This window comes from Myotis daubentonii, chromosome 12 (genome assembly GCF_963259705.1).
Source record: "Myotis daubentonii chromosome 12, mMyoDau2.1, whole genome shotgun sequence".
Taxonomy (NCBI): Eukaryota; Metazoa; Chordata; class Mammalia; order Chiroptera; family Vespertilionidae; genus Myotis; species Myotis daubentonii.
The window spans coordinates 69920766-69944715 of NC_081851.1; the positions used below are offsets into that span (position 1 = coordinate 69920766).

At 55.6% G+C, this 23950-nt stretch overlaps 1 protein-coding gene across 2 annotated transcripts in view; it reads left to right on the forward strand.

Annotated features, from left to right (window-relative positions):
* The first annotated feature begins 1068 nt into the window (after positions 1-1068).
* ADCY3 (adenylate cyclase 3) overlaps positions 1069-23950 on the forward strand; it is a 49748-nt gene continuing 26866 nt past the window's right edge. For both annotated transcript variants that reach the window (XM_059660402.1, XM_059660403.1), the window contains exons 1-3: positions 1069-1547; positions 2049-2898; positions 18076-18225. In XM_059660402.1, coding sequence (XP_059516385.1) covers positions 2224-2898; positions 18076-18225 — 825 coding nt within the window. In that variant the 5' untranslated portion in view covers positions 1069-1547; positions 2049-2223. The remainder of the gene's footprint in view (positions 1548-2048; positions 2899-18075; positions 18226-23950) is intronic.

The window sequence follows — 23950 nt, forward strand, 5'->3', positions numbered from 1 at the left end:
TAGCAATTCAAAATGAATGTTTGGACTCCAGACACATTCACACAACGGAAGGAGTGCTGCTTTCTTTAATGTTCCTCCTCCTAGATCTGATGTAAGGTCCCCCTAACCTTTAGAATCAAAGCCCAGACAAGTTTGAGCAGAGGCTGGCAGCTTTTCAGAATTAGCATGAGGGACTGATAGAAACCGCTGTGATGGGATCCATTCTCTGATGACTCCATTCCCTGAGGGATGGGAGCTGGTGCCCCAGGTTCTGGAACAGGACTCATGGATGGCACTTGGGAGCTTGGATGGCTGAGCTCCTCTCTGACCCATTTCCTCGGCTCTCCCCAGGGAGCCCATCCCCTAAAGTCCTCAGCAACCCCTCCCCCTCCCACATGCTTTTATTCCAAAACAACCCATCTGCTCCTCCCCCTTTATCGAAGTTCCTAAAGCCCACGGTTTGATAAGGTGCTGTGTCGAGTCCAAGGACAGTAATTCATACTAAGATGTAAGAGACTGATAGGCTTAGCCACTAGCATTTGAGTTTAACTGAGAGTCTGTACATGCAAACACATCATCTCACACAGGTGGAACTGCTTGAAGCCCGGTCTCCTCCAGTTCCACGTGCCCACGGGGCCACTCCTACCCGCGAGCTTCCAGAACAGGCTCAGCCGCCGGCCCCTGGGCGGACGGCTCAGGCCCCTCGCTCGGCGCTGGGGCTGCCAGAGGGGCGGGGACACGCCCGGCCTGCCGTCCCGAAACCTCAGCCCGGCCTCCGCGCGCCGGAAGGAAGCCGCTGCGGAGGAGGGGGCGACGGGGGCGTCCCGGGCGCGCCTCACCTGCGCGGGGCGCGGCCCCGGCTTTCATCTTCCGAGAGGCGGCCCGCGGGGGCGGGGGCGGGAGCCCAGCCGTCTGTCCCCGCAGCCGTCGCCGCCGGCCGCCGGCCGGGTCTGGCGCGCAGGGCCCCCGGGACGCCCCCGCTCTCGCCCTCCCCCGTCCCCGCGCGGGTCCCGGGCCTGGAGCCGGAGCCTCACCCCCCCGCCGCCCGGACGCACTCGCTGAGAGGGCGGCGTCGGAGGGAGGGAGGGAGGGAGGGGCGCCGCCCGCCCGCCTCCGGGGACCTGGAGCGCGCGTGGCCCCGGAGCCGCCCGCGCCGCGGGGACTCAGTGCAGCGCGCGGCGCCGCGGGGACTCGGCTGCACCGCTCGGCGCGCGGGCGGCGGAGGATGCTGGCGGGCTGCCCCGGCCTCGGCCCGCGCTCCCGCCGGGAGGGCCCCGGGTGCGCCCCTCGCCGCGCCGCCGCCTCGGCCACCGCGGTGGCGAGAGGTTAGGGTGCCTCCGCACCGCGCACGCCGGCCCTGACCCCGGGAGCCGCAGCGCGGGCGCCCCGAATTGTCCAGCCCCCGCCGCCTCCGCCCTCCGCCTGTGGACACTGACGGCGGGAGTCGCGCTGCAGCCGGGGTTCGGGGGCCATGGCGCCGGGGAGCGGCCCCCGGGCGCGCTGACCCTCCGGCCCCGCAGCCTCGCAGGGACCGGCGCGGACCACGCGGCCCCGGAGCTCCCGCACAGGTAAGCGCGGGGGGGCCGGCCTTCCGGGGCGCGCGGTGCCGGAGGTGGGGCGTCGGAGTCGCGGGGGGTGGGTGGGAAAGGAAGTAAACAGGAGGAAGATTCGGGAATCCCCAGGATGGCCCGGCTCCTGTCTGCACGCTGTCCCCGAGGCGGGGCCTGGCAAGGCCGAGGTGAGCGAGTCCGGGGCGGAGGAGAGAGAACACGGGGAGAGACGGGTGCGAGGGGTGGAGAGGGGGCCGGTCTCTACCGGCCGGAGGCGGGGGGCGGTGTCCGGGCGGAAAGCACGGGGTGTGCGGTCGGTGGTGGCGGGAGCGTGGAGGTGGCTGGAGCAGGGAGACCTGGCCATGCAGCCTCTCCGGGCAGAGGTTCTTTTGTGGGCCCCGGAGTGGGAGTGGGTTGGGTGGGCCCCGAAGTGGGAGTGGGTTGGGTAGGTCCCGGAGAAAGCCCGGGGGGCGGGCGGGGGCAAGAGCTGCTTCTACTTGGCCTTGTCCTTTCTTCCAGATGATCAGCGCGGCCCGCGCCCTGGAGACCCGTCCTGCGTCCGTGCGGAGCTGAGCTGACCGGCGCTCCGCCTGCCCCAGGGCTCAGAGCCCCGCGAGGTGGTGGCCCCACCAGAGAGAGAGCCCTTCGGTTCGCAGCCCACTTCCCAGGCCGGTAGGAGCAGCCGCCCGCCAGGATGCCGAGGAACCAGGGCTTCTCCGAGCCCGAGCACTCGGCCGAGCTCTCCGTGGAGCACTCGGCCAGCCTGCCCTCCGACCCGGACCGCCGCGTGGGCCGCACTCAGGAGATCTCCGTGCGGAGCTCGGGGCCCTGCCTCTGCCTGCCCGGCTTCCTGCGGCTGACCTTCGTGCCCGCGTCCCTGGAGAACCTGTACCAGACCTACTTCAAGAGGCAGCGCCACGAGACCCTGCTGGTGCTGGTGGTCTTCGCCGCGCTCTTCGACTGCCACGTGGTGGTCCTGTGCGCCGTGGTCTTCTCCGCGGACAAGCTGGCTCCCCTCGTGGTGGCCAGCGTCGGGCTGGCGTTGGACATCCTCCTCTTCGTGCTGTGCAGAAGGGGGCTGCTCCCCAGCCGGGTCACCCGGAAGGTGGTGCCCTACCTGCTGTGGCTGCTGATCACGGCCCAGATCTTCTCCTACCTGGGCCTGAACTTCCCCGGCGCCCACGCGGCCAGCGACACGGTGGGCTGGCAGGCCTTCTTCGTCTTCTCCTTCTTCATCACGCTGCCCCTCAGCCTCAGCCCCATCGTCGTCATCTCGGTGGTGTCCTGTGTGGCGCACACGCTCATTGTGGGGGTCACCGTGGCCCAGCAGCAGCAGGACAGGCTGAACGGGATGCAGTTGCTCAGAGAGGTGAGTTCAGCCTTCACCTGGGGTGTCACCCTGGGCTTCCCCTGCCGCTGGCTTGCAGCCCAGGGGGTACCTACTTCGAAGGTGGGGGGCGGCATTGTTTACTTGGCCCTTGAGTCAAAATGTGCCTGGGGGGTCCCCCCGGGCTCTCAGGAAGGACCCCCTCTCTCTCTACCCCTGGTTTCGCACTAGAGTTGGGCCCGAGGGACTGGAGGCTGTCAGGACACTGGGCCTCAGGGCCCCTCGGTCACCTGTGCCCAGCTCCCGTGGGTGGTAGGAAGGCCGCCTGGGCCTGGTCTCGAGGCAGCTTTGTCCCGGCCGTTCTCTCCTTGACCTTCGCCGGGAGGACCTTCTGGGCTCTAGCCTGACATTGCCCAGCTCTGGCAAGTGTCTGACTTGTGTAGACTTGGAATCCCTCTGCCAATGGCCAGCGCCTGCCAGCGCAGGGTGGTGGTTGTGACGGTCCAGGGGAATGTGGGTGAAAGTGCCCGGGAACTGTGAGGGGCGGTGTGCTGGTCACAGGCCCCTGTCTGCTGCTGGGAGCTCGAGCAGTTAGATGAGGGGAGGAGTGGCGGTCTCCCCCCGAAAGGCGTGGTGCGGGGACACAGACGGGGGACAGTGTGCCCGCTATGGCGGTTATCCTCCTGCTGGAAGGGTGGCCCCGTGGCCCCAGCTGAACAGCTGTGTTCCTCGGGGTTCCAAGGCCCCAGCTAAGGGCTGAGGGCTGCAGAGCCCGCTGTCTGCGTTTATTGTTGGTAACCCACCTGGGGTCTCCTCAGGACTTAGCATCAATGAGTTAATTCTGCAGCTGTGAGCCCCGCCTGCTGCCTCGTGGATGGGCAGCGACCTGCCCAAGGCCACATAGCTGGTTATGGCAGTGATCTGGCTGGAGTGTCCACTTCCCAGTTCCATTTCTCAGTTCCGTCCCACTGCGCTCCCTGCGACGTCATACTGTTGCCTCCCTCTCGGCCAGAGCCGTTAGCATTGTCTCCTGGGGTGGAGGGCTGAGTCTCTAGGTGCCCAGCGGTGCCGTTGCCGGTTGATGCAAGAACCCTGTGGGGCCGTCCCCTGGCCGCTGCCCTGGTTGGAGGAAAACACAGATTCTTCTGTGTTAACTTTTTCCTAGTTCTTGGAGCGATGCTCTTCCCGTTTCCCATCATGGCTCATGGACGCTTTGTGCCTCTCGATTCTGCAGGTGCATGTGGGCTCGCGTGGGCACATCCACAGGTCCTCTGAGTTTCTCCCAGGCGTGTGTTCATGTAAGGTGACAGCCCGCCATGACTGTCCTGACTTCCGGGCTGGGGAACGTCCGTGGGTGCCTCTGCCCGTTGAGGCCCTGGGGAAGCTGCTGGGAGGAGTGGCCAGGTCAGGCCCAGAGCTCTGAGCGATTGGACCGAGCCACGGCCTTGCGCTGAAGTCACTTCTGACCTGTCGCCTCTGCCAGGTCCCTGGCTGCATGAGTTTCCCGGATGCTTTGCTGTCCATTAGGGAGCAAAACAGAAATTCTCCCCACCGGAGCCCAGACTCTGAACCCATGATTGCTGCGTGTCCTGTGGGTGTTGCTAAGAAACAAAACCCAAACAGATGAGGAAACAGAAAAGGATAGAGAAATAAGGAAATCCAGAATAACCATGTTAGCATCCCAGGAGAGCACGCCTTGACATGGAAGCAGCGCCCGGGCTGTGGCTCTGCGAAGGGAGGGGGAGGGGCTCTCAAGGTCCGTTTGGAGCCTGAGATGTAGAATGCAGGAGGCCCCAACTTGCCGTGGGCTGCGTTCCAGAAGCTTCTGAGTCACTTGTTTGGGATGAATGTGACTTTTCAAAAGGTGCCTGGGTTCCCAGGCCCACCCAGCACAGGCTGCCTTAGGTCACAGTGGGAACAGCCTGCATGGCCCTGCCTGCCAGAGTCCCCCAGCTGTGGAATGAAGCTTCACCCCCCCCCCCCATGAAACCCCCTGGGGTGAGGGCACCATCAAGGATAGAAGGGGGTGGGGCTGGAGGATGGGGACTTGAGAAGGGGGTGGCCAGAACAGAAACCCCGCCCCCAGCAGGGTAACACCAGGAACTTTCTCCAGATGCCAGCATCTCCCTTCTTTCCTTTCTCCCGCCTGCAGACTCCCCTTTTCTTTCTCCTTCCATCTCCTGGTGGCTCCAGCCAGGAAACTCCTCCTGGGTCGGTGGGGATGATCCCAGGTTCACAGTTCGAAGTGGACACTGGATTTCCGGGGTCTGTGTGTCCCTTTGCTGCCAGGGTCCCCGGCAGCACTGAAGACGCATTTCGGGGCCCAGGGTATCTTCCTCGGCACCTCCAGCCCCCCAACCCATACTTGGCCTGTGCGGGGGATCCCAAGAGACGCGGGACCTCAGGGCGGCCTGACACGCAGAGGCAAGCCATGCAGCTGCCCTGGGCTCTTCTCAGGGGGTGGGCAGGTGGGTCCCACAGAAAGAGCGGGGTATCTGGGATGTGGCGTGGGGTGTGGGACGGGGGTGTTGCTGGGGCTTCGTGTATTACTGAACGAGTGATTGTTACTGGGCAACAGGCGTGGGCCTTGCAGCCGGCAGGGCCTGGGATGAAGGGGTCAGACTGACGGTCTGAGGCTGTGGTGGAGGGGAGCATGGCCTAGGGCTGGGGTACTGGGGGCTCGGAGGACAGGAGGGGTGAGCTGCAGCAGGCAGGGTTCCCCACATCCCTCCCCTCGCCTGGATCCTGGCACCACCAACTTGCCCTTAACTTCCACAAGCTGCGCCTTGGGTGAGGTGAGGGAGCAACTGGGGGCGGGGGGAGGGGGGGTTGAGGGCAGGGCCAGGCAGCAGCTGATGGGAGAGGATGAAGGGGAAGATGGGGGTCCGGAGAAATGCAGCCCAGATGGTGGGGCGCATTCCTGTGGCCAGTGGCTCACCTGTGCCCATACACACCTGTTAGGTTCTCCCCGGCCGTCAGAGGAATGAGTCTGTGGCAAGTTAGGGTAAGGACCCCCTGAAAAACACAGCTTCATTTTATAGCAGAAAGGCTGTTTGGGCACCCAAACCATAGTGAGGCTGAGGGGTCTCCCAGGGAGAGTACGCAGAATCAACCGGAAGAGGGTTTCGGGCCCAACGTCAGGGAGCAGCCTGGTGGTGGGGGGGCTCCTTCCTGGCATGGAGCATCCAGGCCCGTCCCTGCCTCTGCTTCCTGCCGGCTCTCGCTTGTCCCAGGCGGCTTGTGAGGGGCCGGTGGACCATGGGGAGCAATAGGCAGCCCTGGTCTGACGGTGTTTGCACCACTGGTTCTCGTGGGTTGTGGAAACTCAAGACCAGGGAGTCGGGTGGGGCCGGGGCGTCGGGTGGGGGGCTGGCTGCTCATTGGCCTACAGGTGAACAGGGCACAGGAAAGCTGCTTGGCTGCCGGGCGCGGGAGGGGCGGGTAATGTGTGCAGAGGCCCCTTACAAACCATAGAGCACCACACGCGTGCTAGGCGTTCGCTTCTCTGTTGCCCTTTCGTCTTGACACACCATCCTGATCTTTGATCTGTGAATGAATCAGACCAAGTTTATTTACTACCCCTTTTCTCACCTCTTTTTTGGGTGTAACCAACTGGCTCTTTTTTCCTCTCTCTCTCATTTTTGAAAGCATTATTTTAAAGACTGTTTTCAATTACAGAATGCTTTACAATGTTGCAGGAACTTTGGAAACAAGAGGGGAAATGTATTCTAATCCTACCATAACCATTTTTTTTTGTGTGTGGCTTATTCCTTTTTGGTCTTTCCTACGGAACATTTTACAAAGCTGTATGCATGACCCCTACTTCCCTTGGCTTCAGAGCACAGACGTTTTGTATTTTGAATTAGTCTTCACAATCACCATTTTTAATGGCTGCGTCGGATACTGGCTCCGTGCGCTGTAATTAAGTGTTCCTTTTCTGTAGGACATTTGGTTGCTCTTAATTAATTCATCGTAGATTCTCCTTATTTACGTGCAGCGCCGGCAGGCCCGTTGCTCTCCTTCCCTTCCTGGCCACCGAGCGTCTGATTCCTCTTCCCCCTGACGGTGTCTCAGCTGCTGCTTCCAGCCAGATTCCTCGTGGTCCCTGCGGGGTTTGCCTTGATTAGTAATGAGGCCTTTCCTTTGCTTCCCCCTTGCCTCTCTTCAAGAACATTTTCCCTGTTGTAAACAAAGTGAAAATGACATGTTTCCCAGCAGATCCCACCCCCACCCCCCCTTTACCCCATTGGAAACCCCAGGGTAAGAGGACTGGATTTGAACTTGGCAAGATTTCCATGGTTGTGGTTTGTTGTTCACATGTCGTTTCAAGACGGGTCCCCGTGAATGTAACTGGTGTCGGCTGAGTCAGATCTGGCAGCGTCGGGCCCGCCCCAGCCCCGTGGGCTCCTTGGCCGCCCCTGGAAAGCTGAGCTTTTCACCCAAAGGGACTGGGCCCTGGGGCGTTGACGTGTGGGGCGTGTGTCCTTTATTGCGAATCACGGGGACCATCGGGCTGTGAGATGTGTCCCCCGCTCCTGGGTGGCCGCCTCTCGTTCCTGTTCACCGGGGTTAGTGGCGCACCCCTCCCGACCCTCATCGCTGGCGTAGGGGTGGACAGGTTCGTGGTGCTCACAGTCCGTCTTGCAGGCGGTGCCACAGCTTCTCTGTGGGACCCCCACCGCCCGGCTCTTCCTCTCTTCTTTGCTTCCGTGTCTCTAGGGGCTGGGAGCTCACTTTCCATCAGAATCACCTACCTGGTTCGCAGTCTGTTAAAAGCAGTTACAAATAACACTGACATAGGTCTTTAAGGTATTTCTTATCTTTGTCACGTCATGTAGTCCTCATGCCTGTTCTGTGAGTGGAAGTTCCTGTCTCGGGCAGGATATAGAGGAGGGTCACGCAGTGAAAATGCAGGCGGCTGGTTTCCAGTCGGCCCTCCAGACCCACATGCAGGGAAAGTCCTCCTCTGATGAGGTTGGCAAAGGCAGTAGGTCAGTTAATGCAAAACGTGCAATTATTGTGGTCCCACAACGCGTGGGTCAAAACACACGGAACGATAATGCGCCAAAGAGTGAATTTTACTGTCTGTGAAAGGGACTAAGCCAAACGCTACATGATGGTGAACGAATAACCTCGAATAACGGCGCAGTGACAGCTGTGATACCTCGGATATTAGGTGGGGCTGGGGTGGAGCTGGGGCACAGAGGAACATTTTGGGGTGATGGAAGTGTTCCGTGTGGTGATTGTGGATGTGGTCACACAGCTGTGTGAATTTGTCGATACTCATCGAAACACACACTTGAAATGGGTGCTTTTAATTGAATGTAAACTGTAACTCAACAAAGTAGCTTTTTTAAAAAGGTCCATAAAATCCGGGAATCACACCAAAAAAATCTCACATACGCATATACATTCATCTGCATTTCCGGTAGCTTATTCTAACTGAAAACCTTGAGCTGTTGTCACTTGCTCATCTTTTCTGAAGGGGAGGCTCTGTCCCCGCGCCTGGGTGCTCCCCGTGCTCCGGTGGTCTTCTTTTGCAGTTGGCATGTGTTGCCTGTCATCTCCAGTTTCCTTCAGGTGGAGGGAGAATTAAAAGTTACTTGGAAATAATCTGGGTCTAGAATCCTAGATTTTTATGACTCTTCTTTTTTCGCTAACTTTTTACTGTTGCCTTGCCCACTCCTAAGTCAGCAGTCGTTCCTTTTAGCTACGCACATTTATCAGAAATCCCCAAAATGTTAATTTTACTTAGAAATAACAGCTCTCCTGTCACACTCACAGTTTATCTGTTGAGGTCCTATTGAATTAAATCATGTCAGTGTAATACCAAGAAAAACCATTGATGGAGCAGGTTTGGGACTTAAACACACCTGACTCTTGGGAAAACACTCCGAAGCTGGAGCAGAGATGCAGGCGGGGCCTACAGGGGCCCTGCCAGCTGTGTGCGCGTGGTCAGTGGGTGGGCAGCGGGAGAGAGGGCCAGAGGTCTTGACGGAGCTGGAATATCAGCTCCGAGGGCTTCAGTGCTGTCCTGTGCTCCTGCCCCTTCCGTTCGAGCCCCATCCTGATGCTTCTCAGCATCCGTTCCTCTCTGGCAATCACCACAGTTTTCCCCAACTCTCGAGAGGCTACATTGAAAAACGGGTCTGAGAGTGACGATCCTTGGAGGGTATGTCCTCTGGCCCGGAACACTTGACTTAGTCTGCTGCGTGGCTCATCTTTCCCTTTGGAAAAACGGAGAGATGCTTCTTGACTCACTTCTTCATAAAATACTGTGTGTGCAGCTTCTCCTTCTGGAACGTGTCACAGGCACATTTTGATACAATTATTACTCTTATCCCGTCACAGAGACAACAGGGTCCAGTGTCTTCCTCCTGGTCTGAGGTGGGGCTCATCCAAGATGACTGAGAGGACATCCGCAAGCCCTCAAGGGGCCACTAGGGACACATGAGACCTGTGAGAGCCCAGAGAAGCAGCATCATTCTGCCTTGGTTAGGAAAGGCTGGAGGAGGCAGTACTGAACTGGGCCATGAAGGGCACATTGGGTTTTGAGCACCAGATGGGTAGGGAAGGGGCAGAGGTGATGGCTGGTGAGCAGTGATTTGGGGGGTGAACATATGAGAACCTTTGACTGGAGAATTGGGTGTGTGAGATAGTAAGAGAGAAATCAGGAAGGTAAATTGGGATCTGAAATAGAGGACCTCGAAAGCTATTTGAGATAGCTTTGACGACATTTTGTAGGCGTTGGGGAGCAGTGGAGTCCCAGAAGAACAGAGAACACAGAAAACGTATTTAATGTAGTAATGATGGGGAAATTTCCAAATTTGATGAAAACCATAAACCCCACAGTTCAAGAAGCTCAACAAAACTCAGATAAAAAGAATCACACCAAGACACATCATAATTAGATTGCTTACTACTAGTAATGAAGAGAAACTCATAAAAACCAGAAAGAAAGAAAGAAAGAAAGAAAGAAAGAAAGAAAGAAAGAAAGAAAGAAAGAAAGAAAGAGGCACATTACATAGAGAGGGACAAAGATAAGAATGATGGCAGATGTCTGGTCAGAAATTATCCAAGGAAGAACACAACAGAACTGGAAAAATAAAAATAGTCAATCTAGAATTCTATACCCAACAAAAATATATTTCAATAAATGAAGGTGAGATAGAGTTTTTTGTAGACAAACTAAAGTGGAGAGAATTCATCATCAGCAGACCTGCACTACAAAAAGTATTAATGAAGGTTTTTCAGGCAGAAGAAAAATTATACTGGACAGAAATGTGGACTGCACAAAGGAATGAAGAGGCCCCTAAATGATAAATGTGTAGGAAAATATGAGTTCGTTTTTTCTCATTGTTAATCTCTCTAAGACTGTTTAGAGCAAAAATACAAACAATATACTGTGGAGTTTATAACATAGAAGCAAAATATATAATAATAGAACAAGGGAAGGGGGAGATATGAAAGTATACTATCATAATTTTTTACACTATATGTAAAATAATATTTGAAGTAGACTGTATTAAGTTAAAGTTGTATATTGTAGATCCCAGAGTAGCCATTGGAAAAGTATAACAACGAAGTATGGCACACAAGCCAATAATGGAGATTAAAGTGGAATGATACAAAGGATCAAAAGATGGCAGGAAAAGTTGGGGTAAAGTAACAACAAATGAGACAAATAGGAATCATCACGATATTATTAAATTCAGCTACATCGCTAGTCATAAATGTAGTGATATAATCACTCCATTTAATAGGTAGATGTCAGATGGATTACAAAGCAAGAATCAACTAAAGTTTAAAGAAATTCATTTAAAATATGAAGACACAATATATTAAAAGTAAAAGAATGGAGAAAGGTATTTCATGGAACCACTAATCAAAAGAAAGCTGGGGTGGCTGGCCACACTAGTATCAGACAGTGTAGATGTTGGAATTGGGAATATTACCAGGGATAAAGAAGGACATTTCATAACGATAAAGTAGTCAGTTCAGCAAAACAAACACTAAAAACCAATCATAATTCTACCTATGTTTGCACCTAATAACAAAGATTCAAAATACAGCCTGACAGGTGTGGCTCAGTGGTTAAGTGTCGACCTATGAACCAGGAGGTCATGGTTCGATTCCCGGTTGAGGCACATGCCCGGGTTGTGGGCTCCATCCTCAGTGGGGTGTGTGCAGGAGGCAGCCGATCAATGGTTCTCTATCATCATTGATGTTTCTCTCTCTTCCTTCCTCTCTGAAATCAATAAAAAGATATATATATTAAAAAAAGATTCAAAATATAAGAAGCCAAAACTGATATTACTAAAAGGAAGTATAGACAAGTCTATGATTATGTTTAGAGATTACAATATTCCTTTCTCAGTTATTGGTAAAACTGATAGACAAATTAGTAAGCATATAGAGCATTTGAACAACCACCTGGACCAAAGTGATACTTCTAGAACCTTCCACCCAACACCTACAGAATGCACATTCTTTTCTTTTTTAATGTATTTTTATTGATTTCAGAGAGGAAGGGAGAGGGGGGGGAGAGAGAGAGGAGAGGGAGAGAGAGAGAAACATCCATTATGAGAGAGAATCATTGATCGGCTGCATTCCCACCAGGGATCGAGCCTGCAGCCTGGGTACGTGCCCCGACTAGGAATCAAACCGTGACCTTCTGGTTCATAGATTGATGCTCAGCCACTGAGCCACATGGGTGGGCCAGAATGCACATTCTTTTCAAGTGCATTGGAAAGTTTATGAAGGCACACAGTGTGCTGGGCCATAACACAAGATCCCATACATTAAAAAATTGAAATCATGCAAAGTATGATGGATTGAAATAAAATGAACAGAAATATGTTTTGAAAATCCACAAATACGCGAAATTAAGTAAAACATGCCTAAACCACCAATGGATTAACACAGAAATCACAAGATACATTAGAAAATGTGTCGAATTACATGAAAATTAAAACACAACATATAAAAGTTGACACGCTCATGTTTCTGCTCCTGCCTTATTTCCTTTCTAGGAAAGAGATCAGAGTGAGCTGCACATCTCACCCTTTTCTCTTTATGATTTATCTCGCGCACATTTCCTCTATGAAGCTCAGGGTAGGCTGTCATCACTCAGGGGCGGGGCCGTCAAGGAAGGCTCTGGAGGAGGCAGGGTTTAGCTAGGTTTTGAGGGGAGGGTGGAAGGTGGCAGGGGAGACTGCAAGGGGGCATTTCAGGTAGCGGTGCAGCGGGGTGCTTGCCTGGTGCAGTCAAAGCCTCAAGACCCACGGACTTGGCATTTCCATTGTCTCTTCCTCCCATCTCTCTCTTCCTCCTGTCCTTCCTCCATTTTCATTCTTTTGCTCAGTAGTCACTGGGCGCCTCCTGTGTGCCACGAGTGTGTGGCGTGCTGGGGACAGTGGTGACTGGCACAGATCTTGTCCCTGCGGAGCGTAAAATACAACGGGCAGACACATCTGTTCCGCTCAAAGGCAAACATTTCTAAGCGTTTAAAAATAGTAATGCAAACATGGACTTCTATGGCATAGAAGGCAAAGCCCGCACACTAGCAAGGTGAGGGGGAGGCCTCCCCCAGGAACTTGGTGGAGAAGACCGAGCGCTCTGCAGGCGTGGGCTGCGGCGTGTGCTGAGGCCCAGGGCGCCTGCCGGGGACACGCTGGGCACCACAGCCTGGCGAATGAACGGAAGGGTTCCGCCAGGGACTGGTGGGAGGTGTGGAGAAAGGTTCGCAGGGGCCGGGGCCAGGATGGGATTTTGAACTTCACCTTCTGGACCGCCGGCAGCTACTGAGGCGTCCGAGCAGGAGGTGTACTTGCAAAAAGATAATTTTGGAAGATTAATGTGGCACCAGAGGGTGGGGTGGTAGGACCGGAGAGGGACGAGGGAGATGAGTCTGTGCCCAGCCCTGTGGGGGGTGAGGGTTTGGGCCAGGAGGTGGCAGGAGGAGGAGTGATGAAGAGGAGGCCCAGGGGGCATTTGTCCAGAAGGAGCAGGTGGAGTGAAGGACCCACTGGAGGTGCCGCAGGAGCCCCAGCGAGACCGGGAGAAGGGGTGGCACTGGCTCGGGCGTCCCGTAACGGTTTACCAGGGATGTAGGCGGGGGGCGGGTTGCAGTTAGCTGGGAGCAGTCGGTGAGCTGAGCCCGCCCCTCGGCTGCCAGAGGTGGACCTTCAGGTCAGGGCTGATGGGCGGGGCCCGACAGGCTGGGCTTTCCCACCGACCCTGGGCTGCACCCTGGAGTCCCCTGGGAGCTTTTTTAACAATGTCAGTGCCTGGCCGCCGGCGTCACTGTTTTGGGGGGCTGCCCGGGTGTAGCTTCCAGGTGAGTCTAAGGTGCAGCCAGGGTTGGAAACTCCTGAGTAAGGGTGAGGGGAGCACACCCAGGTGGCACTGGTTCAGGCAGTTATGGCTGAAAAACTGAAATTCAGGAGAGTGGAATTTGCCAGGACTTTGAATTTTGGAATTGGAAGATCTCTCTGTGTCCGTGACTAAGATAGTACCTTGCGAGGACCGGTCTCTGGCCGGCATGGTCCTCCCAGGCCTGTCTCTCTGATTGTGACCGTGTGTTAGCTTTGCCAAGCGGGGGGCAGGGAGGCGGGGGGCAGTAAGAGAAGGGTTGGGGCAATGACAGGGAAACTTGGAAAATGACTTAAAATCTAAATTAAAAATCAAGAAACTGGGTTACATGCAGGACACATGAAATAGCCGTAATGGGTGGAGAGCAGTGGATGTGGCTTCGAGTGTGTGGGAGAGAGGCTGGCCAGACAAGAAAAGATAAATAAGGAGGCGTGACCCGACGATGAGGAAATTATGAGAATGGGGAAGAGAAGAAACAGTAAAAGAGAAGAAACGGACAGGAAAACAATAGGCCATGGGCTCAGAGATGACCTAAAGCAGCGCTCATGGTTTGGGTTAAAGAGCCAGGCAGGTTGGAGGATCTGGGCTTTGTCTTAATATTACAGCCCCTAGAACAGTGATGGGGAAATGCAGATTCCCGCGTCTCCGCAGGCAGGTGGGGCCCAGAAATCTCCATTCTTCACCCGTTCCCCTTGGACGTCCCAAGCACCTGGCCCAGAAACACTGAATAGGGAACCAGCAGCTAAGGACTCAGGGCTGAAAAGAAACCCCGGGTGTCCCCGGGCTGGTCTGAGAGGCTGCAGAGAGGAGGGCTGCCGAGTCATCCCTGGGAAGCAACAAGGGAGGGAAGAAAGGGGATCGAGCCCCCAAGGAGAAAGGAAGAGCCCTCTGGGTTCGGGGGAGAGGGACGCTGGCCTGCAGCCGAGCGTCTGCACCAAGTTTTACTCTCAAGGTCCGAGTCACTTGGAACTGAGGGTGGGCCGTCCGGGGCCGCCGTTTGCTCTGTTCAGTGGGTACATGCGCGAGGGCTTTGGAGTTTTTGTGTGATCAGTGATCTTCCTTCACCTTGTCATCTGCCACGTGTGTGTGATGATAATATTTCTGGAATTCTGAAGCTCTCCTGTCTCCCGGTGCAAATGTTCTTCTTCCTGGGGACTGGTCCATTCGCTGTCAAGTTCATTTCAAAGACAGTTCCTGAAAGGCAGGGTCTGAGCGCTCAAGGCAACGAGCACTGACTGCTTCGAGGCGAGCAGACCTGAGCAGGCGGCATTTTGGTCACTCGTATAAGCGTATAACTTACTGTTTCTTGCCTTTCCTTCATTTGACACTGGCCATTGGTTTGAAAGTTGGTTTAAATTCCCTTTACCATCCAGAATCCTTATACTAAAATGTGTGTGTCCAGCCCAAGTTTGCTCCCTGTTAGGGCCTTTGCCCTCAGGCCCCCGCCCCTCAGAATCCTGCTGGGCTCCCTCTGCTTCTGGCAGCGTCTTCATCCCCCAGATCCGAGCTCCTAGAGGTCCCCTTGCACTCTCCGCGCTCCGCATGCAGCCCGCCTCTCACTGAAGACTCTGGAGGGTTGAGTCTTACAAACACGATTAAACCTTTTAAAATAGAGTCCTAAAAAAAAATAAAAAAATAAATAGATAAAATAGAGTCCTGTAGGTAGAACTGGAACTGTCTGGCCTGGAGAAAAAGACAAGGTGACTGGCGAGCGGGGTCACATCAGAGAGAGAGGACGCACAGTGCCTTGGCCCGCTGTTCCCTGTTTCCGAAGCCACAGGACATGGGGGCGCCTTGGGGGAGTTCTGTGGTTATTAGTCTAACCGACCCTTGTAAGAATCTGGTGAGAGCAACCGACTTGCTTCCTTGAACAGCCTGCAGGGTTCTGGGGGGATGAGGAAGCCGTGCCCCACAGAGGGTGAGGGACTTGCTCCAGGCCGCCCGCCTGCTGGTGGTGTGTGAGGTCCGTGTGACTACACGGCCCGCCTGTTCCTGCGCGATCGTGGCTGGGGGGCCACGGGAGGCTCGGGCTGGGCTTCCCGGGCCCGGAGGCTGGTTGCCGGCTGAGGTGCCAGCTCCCCTGCTGCTGCCTGCACCTTGGAGATTTTTTTTCCAAAACATCTCAGCTTGTTTTAATGAACGGAGACGTCAACGTGGCCGTCCCCCAGCAGCTGAGCGTCCCGAGGTCCCTGAGGGCGGCCAGCACGGACACTGAAAGCCGGGGCAGCTTTCTCTGCCTCCGTCCCTTCTCCCCAGTTCTGGAGTGTTCTGGAACCTGCAGGCTGGAACCACCCCACAGGGAGAGAGAGGTCAGCCTAGCACTGGAGCCACCGCCGGCCTCCGAGGGCGACTTCCATTCCGGAGCCCGCGTCCCCGAGGGCTGCTGGGAAACGTGCAGGATGTGGCGATGCATCGGATTCCGGGAGGAAGGACGCGGCGAAGGCATTTTCTCACGGTTGCGTTTCGGGGCCCAGGGGTCATAAATCCTTTTCCTGTTGTGGGTTAGATGGAGCTACAGTCTGAATGTTTACCCACTTGGGAGACTTGTTTATTTTATTCATTTTAAAAATCTTGTGTTTAAAAAAATTTTGGAGGGGAAGTCAGACTGCCCAGCCTAAAGCCGGCCACTGGGGTACCAACCGGAGCTTCTCAGCGTGAAGGTGCGGGGCAGTCCCCCCGAGATTGAAGAACGTCTCCTGCCTGCCCGGCGTGGCTCAGGGGTTGAGCATCAACCTATGAACCAGGAGGTTGTGGTTCAGTTCCCAGTCAGGGCACATGCTCAGGGTGCAGGCCCAGTCCCCACACAGGGCGTGTAGGAGGCAGCCGATGGGTGATTCTCTCTCATCGTTGATGTCTCTGTCTCTTTCTCCTTCACCCTTCCTCTCCGAAATCAATAAAAATATCTATTTTTAAAAACTCCTCCTCCTGGCTCCCCCTTCTCTCTCTGGAACCTTCCTCCCCCTATCTGACCCCCGCTTCCTGGCTGGAGGGCTCCTCGGCTTGGCTGCATCACCGTTTCAGATCTGGACCCTGGACTTGGAAATGGCCTGTAGGGCCCTGGTCAGCCTCCCACCGCTCTCCACCCCGCACAGGGGGAGGGGAGGGGAGAAGGGAGGGAACGGCTCAGCTCCTTCCGAGAGCCGGTTGCTGTGGTCGCTGCGGTCGTGTGGGAGGGGGCAGGTGGACCAGAGCAGCAGTGCCCTGGGGGTCCTTTCTTCACTGGAGGCAAGTTTAGATATTTGGGGGCGTTCTAAGAAACCCAAGGCTTGGGGCTCCCGGGAGAAAGGTCTAGAAATAGATGAGCTTACTGGGAGGCGGGGAGGGAGTTCTCCGGCATGGATGGGACCCGCGGGACCCATATCACTCCCCAGTAGCGTTTTGCCTCCACATCCCTGCAGCCGAGAGTGCAGCTGGGGAGGGGAGGAGGCCTCGGGACAGGAGGTAGCGGGGCTCTGTGGCTCTGTGGCCAACCTGGAAACTGACCTGCCTCCCTTCCATCCAGCCGCCTTCCCCGGGCCTCTCTGCACCAGGTCACAACCCCCGCCCGCACCCCCCACCCCCACCCCTGTCCCAGCCTTTGCCCTCAGAGGTAAGGTCAGGTGAGGGAGGACCAGACAGTCAAGAACGCAGGGACCTTTGCCCTGAGTCAGTCCGCCCCTCAGCTCACCTGTGATGAAACCGGCGCGCGGACAGGTGATTTGACGTGCAGGCTCCCGGCTAGCGAGGGGCAGGGCCACAGTGCAGGGCTCCTCATGCATTCATTTTCTACACCGTGTTACCCGCCGTGGTGGTGGGTTGTTTTTAAATACCCACCTTTCAGTGCAAGGAGTGCTGTCCTGCCTCGATGGCCCCAGGCATGCACAAACCCGAGTCTGTCACGCTGCCTGGGCTGGACGCTGTGGCGGTGTTTGCTTGCCCTCTGACATCTGCACAGTCTGGTTCGGTTTTGTTAGGTGGACACCCGATGGGGGTGGTCAGCCAGCACCCGCGGTGGCGGGCAGGAGACCCCGCTCAGAGCTCGGTGCCCACCTAGTGTGACAGTGCAGGCGGTTGTGCCAGGGTTACCTCGGCGGAAGGTGATCAGGTCTGCAGTCCAGCGACCCGTTGGAGTGGCCTGGGGACCACACACCCAGGGAGCCTGCAGGTGCCGGGGACAGAGGAACAGGCTCTCGCGGCCCAAAGAAGCTCTTTGTGCCAATGCACTGAGCTCGCAGCACAAACACCAGGTCCCATCGCCCCCTCCTCCTCTTCCTGTAGCTTCAGTTTCTCATAGGACCTGGGTACAGGTACTGGCCGCCCCTCACCTGCTGGCAGGGGTGACCGAGGATGCATGTGAACCCCAGAGACCTGTAAGCCTGTGGCACAGGTGCAGGGTAGCAACGGTAACATTGTGACTCCGGAATCGGCCCAGGACCTCTGCAGGGCGGGTTATACACCTGGGGCTTCCTGCCCTCTGCTCCCAGCTCATCAGCACCTACCTGCACATAATAAGCATGTGCTCAGCGTGTGGTGGTTGGACAAACGCGTGAACGAATGAATGGGTAGCAGAGGGACTGCTCAGGCCTCACAGGTGGATGGATTGGTCAGCTTAGCAGGAGGGGGGACCAGCAACCCCCCAACCAGCCTTCTAGCCCTGGAGCCACACCCTTGGGGGGGCCTCAGCCACGGCAACTGGGCAGCGTCTGCTGCAGAGACCTGAGCATCCCTCGGTGTCACAGGCTCTGCTGGGCCCTCCCTGGACACTGGCAACTTGGGGTTTGGTCTCCGTCACCGCTCCCCACCACCACCCCCTCTCCTGAAGACGCGCCTTCACCACTGTCCTCTTCTCTCCTCCTCGGGGCGCAGATCCTGGCCAACGTCTTCCTCTACCTGTGCGCCATCATCGTGGGCATCATGTCCTACTACATGGCGGACCGCAAGCACCGCAAGGCCTTCCTGGAGGCCCGCCAGTCGCTGGAGGTGAAGATGAACCTGGAGGAGCAGAGCCAGCAGCAGGTAAGGCTCTTGGGTGGCCTGAGGGCAGTGGGCTGGGAGCTGGTCCGACCCGAGATGGGAGGGGGGGTGGGGGGGAGTCCAGTGCGCCGCCCCGTGGGCCTTGGAGTCCCCCCACCAGGTCAGGTGCTCGCCGCCTGACGCCCTCAGGGGTCCCCCGCCTGGAAGGGCGCCTCCCGACTTCAGGGAGCTTCTCTTACTGGAAACTCACTCCCGAATCCTCTGTGCTTGGCCTAAACCTCCCTCTTTCCCTTTTCCAGCTTATTTTTGTGTGTGTGTCCTTATATTTAAGAACTTTTTAAAGAAATACATCACCCCAGCAGCCGCCAGTGGCTCCCTGTGATCCTTTCCCAGGCGAACAAGTGCTGTACGTTGAATGCTTGTGCTCCCTGGGCTTGTCAGTCCTCTGCCTCTCTCTCAAGGTCGAGGGCAGGTTCGCACGGCCCACCTACTGTGCGCACAGAATTGCTCTCCCTGCAGCGGGACCCATGCCCTGGCCTCAGGCCCTCTGGGTGAAGTCCACCCGCCCAGGGTGCTGTTTTCTTCATGCTCAGGGCAGTCTCCCCACTGTCTCCTCCCTCCCAGCCATTTTTAACAAAGTGAAACCAGCCTTTACATTTTTCTCTGCGGGAAGGGCCTGCTGTCCCGCTGTTTACCGGCCTCCCTGCAGCCCCAGTCACCGCAGCACCTCCCATCCTCGTGTGAGTCAGTCTTTCGCATCGTGTTTGGTCTGGACTCTGCTCAAATGCTTTTGAAGGTCCCCAGAAATTACGTCCGCCAGCTTCCTGTCATCGGAGGTTATTTCTCCCTCACGCACAAACTCAAGTGGACAATACATGATTCTCTGCTCGGGAACCGTGCCTCTGCGTCCATGGGGTGCTGTGGGCTCTGGGTTCTCAAAGTGCAGTTTTCGTGGACTCTGCCCCTCAGGTGGCCAGGGCTGTGGTTTCGGGGTCCCGCAGGAACATGGGTGGTGGGGGCCCATCGGTGGGCCTCACGTTCTCTGGACAGTGCCATTGGCGGCCCACACGGACTCATTTAGCTGATGGCCCTGGCTTCCTCCATCCTGGGGGTGTGTTTTCTCGATCTGTTTGGCAATGAGATCTAGAAGCTTCAGAGCTGGGCCTCGGGCTCGTTTCTGCAGAAGGCAGGCTTTTGCCCTTGACCGGAATCGAACCTGGGACCCTTGAGTCCGCAGGCCGACGCTCTATCGGATAGAGTCTGTCGGCTCAGAGTCTGTCCACTGAGCCAAACCGGTTAGGGCCAGGTTTTAGAAGGGGACGCTCCCAGCCTCCACTGGGACACAGGGCCAGGCTTAGCTCACCGTGCGTGTCCCCTCCTCGGCCTCGGTCCTGTGGTTCCCAAGGAGCTGCTGCGGCTTAAACATATTTAACGAATCCTCTTCATAGTGCTGCTTGAAAGGCCTTAGCTTCTGGTTTGTATGCTGTCTTGTCTCGTTGGCATCTGGCCTCTCCTACTGTGGACGCATTCCTCAGGTTCTTGACATAAAAACACACTTTGCTGAGCCAGGAGTTGTTTCCTACGATCTCTGGGTGGTTTTCAGCATACCGATCTGCGTCAGCCTGTCTCTCAATGTAAAGCCCGGGACATCTTCCATCCCATTGAGCACTGCTGGGCGGGGGCCTCCTGGTGTGGAGGGGAAGGCCCCTGGGTCTTAGACGAGTTCTCCACCCCTTAGAGCAGCGGTTCTCAACCTGTGGGTCGCGACCCTTTGGGGGTTGAACGACCCTTTCACAGGGGTCGCCTAAGACCATCGGAAAACACATATATGATTATTGTTTTTGTGATTCATCACTGTGCTTTAATTATGTTCAGTTTGTAACAATGAAAATACATCCTGCATATCAGATATTTACATTATGATTCATAACAGTAGCAAAATGACAGTTATGAAGTAGCAACAAAAATAATTTTATGGTTGGGGGTCACCACAACATGAGGAGCTGTATTAAAGAGTCCCGGCATTAGGAAGGTTGAGGACCACTGCCTTAGAGCCTCACTTTTCTCATCGGCAAAGTTGGGGGTATTGATACTCCAAAGTGGAAGTATTAGTACTCATCGTGCAGGGTTCCCTGAGTCCAACGGGAAACAGGCAGAAGCGCTTTGTCACCAGTGAGCTTGGAGTTGGTGATGGTCAGGCTGCGGTGCCTGGGCCATGAGTCCCGCTTCCTAATGCTTCGTGTTTGCTCCGGGCAGGGTCAGAGCATGGAACCTGGGGCCTGGCACAGGGGGCCACCCTGTGTGCTGGGGACCCCCGAACGCCATAGAGAAGCCAGGGGGCACTGGCCCCAGGAATGAGAGGGCCCGGGAGGCAGACGGGAGATGCAGGGGAGGGGCACAAACCTACCCACCCAGGCCTTGCTGGGACACAGCAGGTGTGTGTAAATGTAAGTGTCCATCAAGTGGAATGAATTTATCCAGCCCAGGTCCAGCTTGTGTGTGACCTTGGGCTAGTTCTTTCACCTCTTTGGGCCTCCGTTTCCCTATGTGTAAGGTATAGATGGTAATAAAACATTGGGATGAAGTGGATAATGTGTTCAGCCCCTTTGGAAATGAGAAAAGGCACGCTTACCATTGGGAGGATTGGAGTTCTCCTCCCACCCTGGCAGCTTCAGTTTGCTCATTTTTTCCTTAGGAGTTCTGTGACTGTACACAAGAGAGGTTTACTTGCCATTTTAGTTTTCTTTCAGTGACTTCGACAAGCTGGGGTATCGTGGTAATGCGAGGCTTAGGAAATAATTTGAGATGTCTTCCCTCTTTCTAATCCCTGGAGGAGTTTGAGGAAGAAGTGGGCCATTGTTAAATGGTTAGCAGCATTCACTGGTGACACCGGGTGGGTCTATGGCTTTCTTTATGAGAAGATTCAATTTCCTTCACAGATAAAGGTTTTTATATTTCTCTTTGTTTAAGCTTTGGAAAGTTTGTGTTTGTTTGTTTGTTTTTCCCAGGGGCTTGTTCATTTCGTCAGATGGAGATCTCTAGGTTGCCAGATTTTTACTTTTAGTCCTTTGAAGGTGTCATTCCATTAGCCTCTGGCTTCCATCGTTTTTGTGGAAATGCCAGCTGTCAGACATACAGTTGCTCCTTTTAAAGTAATTGCATATTTTCCCCTCTGGTTGCTTTCACAATTTTGCCTTTGGTTTTTAGCAGTTTTACAATAACGGACCCAGGAGTTTGTTTTGTAGTTACTCTGCTAGGTATTCGAAGAGCTTCTTGAATTGATGGCTTGATGACTTTGATCAGTTTTGAAAATTTTCAGCAAGTAGCTTTTTTTAAAAAAAATAAGTATTACTGAAAGTATTACATATGTCCCCCTTTTTCCCCCATTGACCCCCTCCTGCCCCCTCCCCGCCCCAGGCCTTCAGCACCCCATTGTCTGTGCCCATGGATTATGCATATATGCATACAAAGCAAGTAGCTTTTTGTTGCTTCTGTCTGATTCTTTCTTTCCCTTCTAGGACTCTAGATGTTCTTATCAGACATTTTTACCACATTCCATAATTTTCCCCCCTGAATCTTATCTTTCTTTTTCTTTCTTTCTGTGCATCAGATAGAATGTTTTTACTGACTTGACTTCCAATGGTTGAATCTTTAATTTCGGTTATTGTATTTGTTGTTGTTGTTCTAGAGTGTCCACTTCATTTTAACACATGCATTCCAGTTCTTTGGTTACGTTCTCCATTTGGTCACCCATTTCTTGGAAAATATTAAATATTTATTTATTTCTCTCCTTCCCGCTATGTGACAGTCTGATCTTTAGTCTTCTGAAAATTGGGGTGAAAAATAATGCCATTGTCATGCGTTGTTTGAGAATCACATAAAGTAAGAACTCCGAGTCCAGAAGCCAGGAAGCCCTTTAGTGTGATTAGCTGCGGCCACGCTGGCCCCTGGGGTCACCAGCTGAAGGGAGGGGCTGCGAGGTAGCGGGAGCTGGTTGGGGCTGGTGTGCCTTTCTCCATGGCGACCGTCGGGATGCAGGTTGCCTCCTCCCCAGTTCTGGGGGGGGTTTATGTCCCAGGAATGTCAGCTGGTGTGTCCTCGGAGCTGAGTGTAGGCTGGTGGCAGAGGCCATAGGTTCCCATTGCACGTTTCTCCTGGTGGGAATAAGAGTGAGACAACAGATACGAGAACACGTTGGAAAGGGCTGCGGCACGTCCTAGGAGGACGGGACACATGGTTTGGACGTGGCTCCTGTGGAAGGAACTGTTGAGGCTGGTCCCACACCAGCCACCGAGCACTCGCAGTGTTCATTGCCTTGTTAAAAGGATTCCCAATTTAAAAAATTCCCAGTACACTCTTTGCGGAAGAAGCCTCCTTTCAGAGGTTAGTTCTCAGGGTCCACGTCTCACCGATGATGGGGTTGGCGTGTATTTATCTTGTTTCCTAAGCTGCTCTGGGAGGAGGCCCAGTGTGTGCGGAGGGGAAGGCCTGCCGTGGCGGCTGTGTGGACACCAGCAGGACGTTCTCCTCCGGGCCTTGTCCCCCTCAGCCGGACCGTGAAGCTGGGGCTTAGCTGGTGTCAGGGCTCCCCTCCTCCTTCCTCTGATTCCATTCTCTTCGTTGTTGTCGCCTGGGAGGTTGTACTGTCCTCTGTGAAGGTGACCAACCTGCTGCTAATAGCCGGCAACTCCCGGTGGCTGGGCCGCCCAGCACTGTCCCCCTGGGAAGAGCCTCCGTCCCAGGCTTCACCCTCTGCTCGGTCCCAGGCGGGATGTCCATCTTGTTGACGGGCAAATGGGTGAGGGAGCATGTGGGTGATGGAAAGAAGTGGGATGGGGCCTGGGCTGCCGAAACCTCCCCAGCTCCAGTCCCCTCCTCTGCAGGGAGGGACTTATAGCTCTGCGAGCGTGGCCCTGGCCTGCGGGGCCTGTCTTTGCAGCAGCTGAGCAGGTGTCTTACTCCGGGCGGTCTGATGGCATTTACCTGTGACCCCGGGCGGACCGCAGGCCTCTCTCTCCAGCTCCCCTCGGCTCCTCGGGGTGGCAGGGTGGAGCGGGAGGCCCAGAGGAGGGAACTGGAGTTGTTTTCCTTTATTCCATGGGATCACACTCCAGGGTTGAGTTGGGGACCTTGATGGTTGCTAAGCGCCTCAGCTGCCACCTGGCAACAGCAGGCATCCAGGAAATGCCCCCAGGGCACACCTGTCAGCAGGTACACACTGCAGAATGGTGGGCCTTCCTGAACCACATGCAGAGCTGCTTCCCAGCGAGAGGGATGTGGTTGAAGGAGGATGTGGGAGAGGATGGAGGGACGACAGGAGGCTCATGAGGCCTGCACGCCCTTTAGATTCTGTTGGTGAGGGAAGAGGGGGTGACTTCGGTCCCCGCCCTCCATGGGGAGGAAGCTGGGGCCGGGCACGTGGGGAGAGCCCAGGGCTGACGCTGCAGGGTTCTAGGTCAGCAAGTCGTCGCCATCCCCCACCTCAGTGAGGACCAGCGGGCCAGGCCACCTTCATCCGGCGCCTGGAGGACCTGGTGGAGGTGACACTGGGTTGTCGGTGCAGCTCCTGGGGGATCCGTGACAGAGCCGCCTCCTCACTCTGCCTTGAACCCATCGCCCGGGGTCACCTCTGACTGGGTGGCATTTCTTCTTTGTGCCCGAGTCTCAGGGGAGAACCAGCCGTTCGTTCACCGTGAGAGTCAGACATCTCTCCTGGGAGCCCGAGCTTGGGACTCTGGACAGCTGGCACCGCTGGGCACAGCTTCAG